General features: G+C 43.0%; 1 protein-coding gene across 1 annotated transcript in view; it reads right to left on the bottom strand.

Moving 5' to 3' along the window:
* The window catches only part of nup93 (nucleoporin 93), a 42239-nt gene that overhangs the window by 1925 nt on the left and 31098 nt on the right, over nt 1-9216 (bottom strand). Inside the window, exons 13-19 of the mRNA XM_020604373.1 lie at nt 5708-5899; nt 5493-5619; nt 4600-4672; nt 3918-3962; nt 1232-1348; nt 1013-1131; nt 814-931 (exon numbers count right to left, since the gene is read on the bottom strand). Of these exons, the coding sequence (XP_020460029.1) occupies nt 814-931; nt 1013-1131; nt 1232-1348; nt 3918-3962; nt 4600-4672; nt 5493-5619; nt 5708-5899 (791 nt within the window). The remainder of the gene's footprint in view (nt 1-813; nt 932-1012; nt 1132-1231; nt 1349-3917; nt 3963-4599; nt 4673-5492; nt 5620-5707; nt 5900-9216) is intronic.

Here is a 9216-nt window from a genome sequence, read left to right on the forward strand (position 1 = left end):
CCCGGCCAGTCAGCCCCTCATCGGTCCTGCTATTCAGCCCGCCACCAGGTCCACACCCATCTCCTCTGCCGGCTATACATGTCTCTGCACTGCCGGCGCTGTCAGTCATCATGCTATGGGGGTGTTTTTCAGCTGCAGGGACAGGACGACTGGTTGCAATCGAGGGAAGGATGAATGCGGCCAAGTACTGGGATATCCTGGACGAAAACCTTCTCCAGAGTGCTCAGGACCTCAGACTGGGCTGAAGGTTCACCTTCCAACAAGACAATGGCCCTAAGCACACAGCTAAAATAACGAAGGAGTGGCTTCACAACAACTCCGTGACTGTTCTCGAATGGCCCAGCCAGAGCCCTGACTTAAACCCCATTGAGCATCTCTGGAGAGACCTGAAAATTGCTGTCCACCAACGTTTACCATCCAACCTTACAGAACTGGAGAGGATCTGCAAGGAGGAATGGCAGAGGATCCCCAAATGCAGGTGTGAAAAACTTGTTGCATCATTCCCAAAAAGACTCATGGCTGTATTAGCTCCAAAGGGTGCTTCTACTAAATACTGAGCAAAGGGTCTGAATACTTATGACCATGTGATATTTCAGTTTTTCTTTTTTAATAAATCTGCAAAAATGTCAAACATTCTGTGTTTTTCTGTCAATATGGGGTGCTGTGTGTACATTAATGAGGAAAAAATGAACTTAAATGATTTTAGTATATGGCTGCAATATAACAAAGAGTGAAAAATTTAAGGGGGTCTGAATACTTTCCGTACCCACTGTATCTCACCAGTCCTCTCCCTGTTAACAAAGCTGTACTCACATCATAGGCTCTGTCAACATGACCTGCGTGGTACTCATCAAAGAACGTCATCAGGTCCAGCAGCAGGTAGAAAGTGCTATCAACTGACTTCTCTCCTGCGATGCCCTGAGAACGATACCTTCAGGAGATACAGAAACACAGTCGGTTTTAGATTTACATTACATGTTGTCTAAATTTTAATTTGTGTGTGTGTCCTCACCTCTCAGCAATGGCCACTGCAGTGTTTTTTAGCCTCTCCTTGTTGGACTGAGGCGCACTGACCTGGGCAATGACCGGACTCAACAATCTGTTCATCAGCTCCAACACCTTATCTGGGTTCTACACAGGAACAAGTGAGAGGAGAAGCTAAACTGTGAAAGGATTCAACAGTTGGTTTTTTTTTTAGAAGTACTGTGATCACCAGGAAAGGCATGCTCACCTTGGCCAGTTCGTAGAGTTTGACTGCCTCCTCAAACAAGCCCTTGTTCTCGGCCTCCAGAGCCACTTTACTGATGATAGTTCTGCTGTTCTCAGTAAACTTGTCTATGACTCCAGGCTAAGAAGAGGATGAAAAAGACCAGAGACTGAGAATGCGCCTCTACTTCTGATGGTAGAGCAAAGGATCAGCAAAGTAACTGATCCTACTTTTAAAGACTTTTAAGGTAGGTGGTTTTATTCCAACAAACAAATGTCAAGCTGAAGACCATTGCTCCATGGTTTTATTCTGCTTTTCTACTGTCAACAAATAAAGGCAAAATGATTTCTCAGAGACAGGAATTCAGAAAGATTACAAAACTGCTATCATCATCATTATCAGAGCAGTAAAAATACATGAACTTGATTTGCTACAAGAGACAGGCTGACTTAGCACTTCAGCACCAATCACCAATGTAGCTTCTTTATATCAACAAAAACAATCAACTTCCATTGATGCTATTAAATTCCAAGTATTACAACAACCATGAACATTTTGATGTTTAACAAGAAACTGCTACAGTCATGGCCAAAAAATTCTGGCATCCCTGCATTTCTGTCAGATAACGCACCACTTCTCTTGGAAAATTGTTGCAATCAGAAATTCTATGGTATTCTCGTGTTTATTTCTTTTGTTTGCCTTGGTACAACACAAAAAAGCCGAGACTTTCACATTGTGCCCCAGAATCCATTGCTAGTCTTCAGATTTCACAATGCCATACACACAGTCAAGACCTCCAGAACCTGAAGCAGCAAAGCAACCCCAAAACCTCAGTGAACCTCCACTGTATTTGATTGTAGGGACCATGTTCTTTTCTTTGAAGGCCTCATTTCATTTTCTGAAAACGGTAGAATGCTGTGCTTGACCAAAGAGCTCTATATTTCAGTCTCATCTGTCCACAGGACATTCTCCCAGAAGGATTGTGGTGATTCTCAGGTAGGTTTTGGCAAACTCAAATCTGGCTTTTTTATGTTTGTGTCAGCAGTGGGGTCCTCCTGGGTCTCCTACCATAGTGTCCCTTGTCATTCAGATGGCGAAGGATAGTGCGAGCCGACACTGTTGCACTCTGTGCCTGCAGGTCAGCTTGAATTTGTTTAGACAATGATCAAGGTTCTTTACCCACCAGTCAAACAATCCTTCATTGCAATCTGTCATCTGTTCTTCTCTTACATCCACATCCAGGGAGATTAGCTACAGCACCATGGGCTGTAAACTTCTTGACAATGTTGCGCACAGTGGACACAGGAACAGCCATATCTCTGGAGATGGACTTTTCCACTATTGTGGTTCTCAAATCCTCAGCCAATTCTTTGCTCTTCTTTCTATTCTCCATGCTGGGAGAAGTGGTGCGTTACATGAGAAATGCAGGGGTGGCAATACTTTTGGCCATGACTGTATATTCTATCTGACATGTAGCAGCTACACCACAATGGTTGCCAGTTGACAGTAAAGGCCAGAATAAGAAAGAAGGGGAGAACAAGTAACAGGCAGCTTATAACAGTGGTCTACATCCACTGACTGTTTGGTGAAATATTCATACAAATATTTAACATATTTCTCTTATCAAGTAATTTTCCTATTATGTTTGGCAGAAAGACGGTCTGAAAAACTGGGCTGGATTTCAAAGTGAGGTTCTAATTTACCTGCTCCATACAATACTATTGAGTATACTTGTGTTAAACATAGGCAAATGAAAAAGTCTCATGTACAGTCTCTTCCATAGTAGAAATGCACTAAATAAAACAAGCAGAAGTCTCCTTTGTGATATTCCAGCAAACTGTGGAATATCAGTAGTGTACATGACAAGCTGTCAATCATATACAGTGGGATTGCGAGTATAATTCATTCCGGCAATGTGCTCGTAATCCAAAGCACTCGTATATCAAAGCGAACAGTAATATAAAATACAGTATAAAGTAAAAATAAAACAAATTAACCTGCACTTTACCTTTGAAAAGAATCGTGGCTGGCGTGAGGGGCCATTGTTGCAGTACAGATATTGACTATACGAGTGAAGCATGAGAACCATCAGCTCAGTTGTGACGCACGTCAAGTGAGGCTCAGCAGACAAAGCGTACATACTACTCGTATTGCGAGACCTTGCTCGTATATCGAATCAAAATTTTTTGCTCATCTTGCAAAACACTTGCAAACTGGGTTACTCGCAATCTATGGTTCCACTGTATTGTAAAATTTAATCCCCCTCCAAAAATGGGGGGCAGCCCTTGACTAATGAGTATGTAGCAAACAGATTCATAAAATTTTAACAAGCCTGAAGTCGACACTGTGTTCTCAAATGGGTGCAATGAGGGGAAAACAAGGACCTTCAAATCTCAGGTCTTGCAGAGTGCTGTAGACACGAAAAAGAAGTGTAAAGAAACTTGGAAGCAGAGGCTACAATGAAGCTTTGTGAAGAGTCTTCTGATCATGACAGTGGAACCGAGTGCTGCTAAATGGGGAGCACTGAAACATGTGGGAGACATGTTGACCAAACAGGGTAAAGAGTAACAGAAGAGAAATGTGAAGCAGAGAGAGAAGTAAAAGACATGGCTGGAGAGGAGGTGAGAGGCAGAAGCACACAAAAGAAACCCAACATACACAGAAGAAATGAGAGGGGCAGATGGAAAATTCAAACATATAACCTTCCTACCTTCCTGCTGCCATCCTTCTCTAATCTCCCCAACAACATGTCGAACTGTAAACAAGAAAGTCAACAGTACCATATCAAACTTGCAAACTTGGAGTTGCTCCTGCATAGAAATACTAGAACATATGTTCATTTTTTGAAGTTTAGGTCACATCTAAGATGACAATTCACCGTTTTAACATTTTAGATAAGTCAGAAAACAAGAAGCAGCATGCCGTGGGCCCTTTAATGAAAAAAAAAATGTTTTATGAATTTTCATATTCATAGCTTTAAAGGAGAAAAAGATGAAAAAAGTTCAATTTTGTTTTTCATAAAATCTCATTTTTTACTTTTAAGTCACAACCCACTTCCGTTTTCAAAAGAGGACATCTAACATTAATTTTTTTCTGTATGTAATCCATGTCCTGATGCTGGCCACATGTGGCTGCTCACACTAAAAGCATTCAGGTGAAATAACAGGTCTGACATATAAGACAGCAGGCACAGGAGAGTAATTCAATCAGGATGCTCTGATCCTCTTAAAAGACAACAAGGCTCCTTAATGGTTCTGCTGGCATGCACATACAAAAAGGTCACATCAGCTGATCTGTCACCCAGTGTGCACTTGTTTTAGGTCCAGATGTATTAACTGTGCTAACAGATTAAAAGACTCTAGAAGGCCTCTGTGTAAAGGTGGGTCACTCACCTCTCGACTTTCAATGACAAGTTCACTGACACAACGCATGAACATGTTTTCTCCCTGGCTGTCCTTCTCATTACTACAGAAAGACAACATATGAATTAGAGGCATAAGCATTACTGTAATTTTCACTGATAATGTTTATCACATATAGCTTCATTTGTAAACTCCCCACACACACAAATAGAAGCACAAAGCAGGCACATCTTATTTTACTGCCCTGAACTGTGACTGCAGTTCTCTCATGGCCCTACTCAAGTCCCTTCTCTCATGTCCATGCTAACAGCTAAGACGAGGATCAAGTTTGACTGACAGGAATCGAAGCTGGAGAAATGCGTTCAGTGCAATATCAAAGGCTTTGATTCAAAGTTGACATGAATGAGCATCAAGCTTAGAAGGAAAACCAGCCCAAAATATGAGCTTTTATCAATCATATATTCATTCATTCAATACAGTCACCAAACCGACCACTATTGAACCTGGAAGCAGTGGCCAGGATGCTTCCAGTTCCTCTCCTTCAGAGGGGAAGGAAGCTATCCCTGCCCAGATTTCACTGCCTGTACTCAAAATTTACTTCATTTGGAGAGAGACAGAACAGCGATGGTCAAGTGAGCTAGAGAGTGAACCATACTAGCAAAAAACAGTAAATCAGTGATTGCTTTATGGTGGTCACTCTGTAAACATGGCCACACTTGCGCAGAGCCCTGAAGGATGGATTTTGGGTGGCCTGCACCTTGTGTGTGTAGTTAAGCCACAACAGTCGGTCAAACAGGCAGACACACACTGCACTTTAGCAGTTAGATTACACCACCAAAAAAAAGAATGATGAGCTGTTATTTTGAAAGGCTCTATGAAAGGAACGGAGTCACTTCTGAGAGTGAATGTGTGGGATTACTTACCGTAAGAAGTAAAAGTACTGCAGGGCTTCCCGTGGGTCAGTGGACTCAAACTTGCGAGTGTAAAGCATGAGCAGACGGATGAAGTTGAGGCGACGAACCATGGCAGGGTCCCCGGGCTCCTGACTCACTGCCCACACAGCAGAACAGGTGATTACATTGTTTAAACAAAGACTTGCATCTGCATCAGCCCAAGAAATGAAGGCGATTATACTCACACAACTGAGCACTCTGGCCAGAAGACTTCAGCAGCAGCCGTAGCTCATACAGGACCAATGCCACATGCACAGCATGACTCCGAAGTCTCTCGACACGAAACAAGAAAGCCACCGCTGCCTCAAACTGAGCTGTTAGGAACAACACCTGGAAATACAGGAAGGGCTGCTGGCTCGCAGCGAAATGGGACTCTCCTGTTGGATAAGAGAAGAGAGAGGAAGCTGGTTTAGATGTGACTAAAAAAAACAGGAGAAACACACTATGAAATGTTTTTATTTCAGTTTCTTAAACCTACATCTAATTTCTGGTGGAAAACAGTCACCGCTCTATTTCCGCATATTTCAGAGTCACAGAGAGACTAATGTCTTATCTTGTACATTTTGGCTTTCATGAAAACCAAGGTGACAGGAAATAAGAGGAAGAGAGGATGACATGTAATTGACGCTGTTAACTGTGAGTAATTAGGGAAAATACCTGGATTCACCTTTTTGAATGAGTGATTTTTAAAAAACTGAAATTAACTATATGGAACTGTTGTAATGTCATTATTTGAGATATTTTAATGTGTTAAACTAACTGGCATTCAATAGCCATTGCTATTCATGGTAATGTACATTAGGCACACATACCAAGTCAATTTTTGATGACAGTTGTTATGGCAACGAGCATGTAAGAAGAATTCTGAAAATATCTTGTCAAGCACAGGGACTTAGTCATCAAGTTTACTTTTTAATTATAATCCATAATCCTCTTTCTGGCTGAAAGTTTGAGGGGTAGAACAGGGTGGACCATGTCAGCCAGTTTATAGCCTTATCTCAGACTTGCAGCACTTTGGTTCAAAAAGCAAACACATCTGAGAGAAGAAGAGAGAGGGAGAGAGGGATGAAAATAAGAAAAAGAATGAAGGAGGAGAGAAGGGCATGGGTCTTGGGGGGGGGGGGTCAGAAGCAGAGTGTACAAACAAGAAATGAAAAAGAGCAAAAGACATGCAAGGATAGAACATGAATGAGGAAGAAAACCAGTGGGAGGAAAGAGGGGATACAACGATGCAGGTGTGAGGAGAAAGAAGGATAAAATGAGGGCATGAAGATGCAACAAAGGAAGGACAGAGAAACAGAGAAGAGCTGAGGCTGGCTGGTCCTGGCACTATGTGAGAGAAAAGAAGAGATGCTTGGGGCTTTACGTCCCACTGTGAAGCAAGATGGCGGACAACAAGGAGCACCGTGCCAGACAACACAGAGAGCTGAGCATCAGAGTGACAACAGAATGAGGCTTCAGGGTGTACTTTCCACTGAGCAAAGGGAGTAGAAGAAGAAAAATGGTGAGGGCTACTGAGAGAGAAGAGAAGAGAAGAGAAGAGTGCAGGCTTATCTGAGTGGAGCAGGGTCAGCCTGTCAAGAAGGCAACACCCAAGGGTGAAAACCGAGCGCTCTCAATCTGTGACCTTGCATTCTTTGTGTGATTATTTAAGTGGGTAGTTTTATTTTGAAAGGATGTGAGGTGAAGAGTCTGCCTTTTAGCATTGGCACCCCACAGGGGATGTGTCCTCAGTCCCATCCTCTACACCCTGTACACCCACGACTGTGTCGCCTCCCACAAAGACAACATCATCCTAAAGTTCGGGGACGACACCGCAGTGACAGGTCACGAAGCAGCCTACGGGGGATGCGACTGGTCTGTATCATGGTGCAAGGACAATAATCTCATCCTCAACATGATCAAGATGAAGGAGATGATAGTGGACATGAGGAAGGAGAGGAGAACTCATCAGCCACTGTTGATCCGGGGGCTCGAAGTGGAGAGGGTGAGCAGCTTCAAATACCTGGGTGTCCACATCAGTGAGGACCTCACCTGGACACTTAACACCACACAGCTGGCCAAGAAGGCCCAACGGCAGCTGTACTTCCTGAGGAGGTTTGGCATGTTACCTAGGATCCTCAGCAACTTCTACAGCTGCATCATTGAGAGCATCCTGACCAGCTGCATCACTGTCTAGTATGACAGCACTACTGCTATGGACTGCAAGTGCCTGCAGAGAGTGGTAAAGACTGCAGACAAGATCACCAGGACACCACTGCCCTCTCCGCAGAGCATTTACCACTGCAGGGTGTGTAGGAAAGCTGCCTCCATCCTCAAAGATCCTACCCACCCCCAGCATGGACTGTTCACCTCCCTAATTCTCATTTTGCACATGCATATTTGCACATTGACTGTTGACTAATGCACAGGCAGCTCCCATGTAGCACACATTCTCTTATTATATTCTTACTTTTATTATATCTCTTCATTTGCTGCTTAAAGTGCCTTAGATTTTGTGCTACTCATTCATCTACTTTATATTTCATTTGTATTGTGTGGCATTCATGTGGACGGCAAAGTAAGAATTTCAGTGTACAGGGAAACACGTTTCCTAACTGTGCATATGACAAATAAACACTTTGACCTTGACCAAGCTCATTGCTTCACTTGAGATTTCTGCCATTTTAAGGGCTTTTAGAAGATGTTACAGGAATGGGATGTTTACTTCTAATATGCAGGGTGAGAGTCATGTTGTGTTGAGACATCAAGGACACAGAATTCTCTAAAGCTCCTTTCAGACATGGTACATGGGATGAAACATTGTAGACATGTTGTAGTTGCTATTTTAGCAGTCAGACAAAGCAACTGTGTGCAAAATTCCCAGCAAGACTGCTCAAACATAGTAGGACCTAGCTGGGTACAGCCACAATATTCATGCAATGTCCAATATCAAGCAAAGCAGACACACTTAGTCCACTGTGAGGAGGATAAGGAGTCATTTGATTTCCATGTCAGGCCAATTTCTAGCAATTCTATGTTAGCTTAGGGTGATAAACTGTATCAGAATCAGAAACAACTTTATTGGCCAGGTGTGATGGACAGACGAGGAATTTCACTCTGGTACTTTGGCTCTGAATGTGCAAACAGTAACCAGCATAAGGCTGTGTAATAACAAAAAAGCAGTATTAACATCAACATTGACAGCAACAAACAGTGCAAACAATGCAGAATAAGCAGTATAGTCAGACAGAAAACAATGCAAACAAAGGAATGTTCACTGAAATGAAATAAATAAGGATAAAAACGGAGTACTTAAACTAGAGACCTGTGCGAGTCTGTATAATCTGTACAATGTATAAATACAGGTATTGCACTGAGGGTTATTGTCCAATCATACTGTAGATGGTTAAGTGTTCATCAGAGTGATGGCCTGGGGGAAGAAACTGTCCCTGTGCCTGGTTGTCTTGGTGTACAGTGACCTGTAACACCGTCCAGAGGGGAGGAGTTCAAACAGATTGTGTCCGGGGTGTGAGGGGTCTGCTGTGATCATCTCTGCCCTCCTTTTGTCCCGTGAGGTGTACAGGTCCTCCATGGAGGACAGGCTCATACAAATGACCTTTTCTGCAGTCCTGACTGTCTGCTGAAATCTGTACTTGTCCTGTTTGGTTGCTGAGCCAAACCAGACAGCGATGGAGGTGCAGAGAACAGACTC

The sequence above is a fragment of the Monopterus albus genome, unplaced genomic scaffold (genome assembly GCF_001952655.1).
Source record: "Monopterus albus unplaced genomic scaffold, M_albus_1.0 scaffold65.1, whole genome shotgun sequence".
Taxonomy (NCBI): domain Eukaryota; kingdom Metazoa; phylum Chordata; class Actinopteri; order Synbranchiformes; family Synbranchidae; genus Monopterus; species Monopterus albus.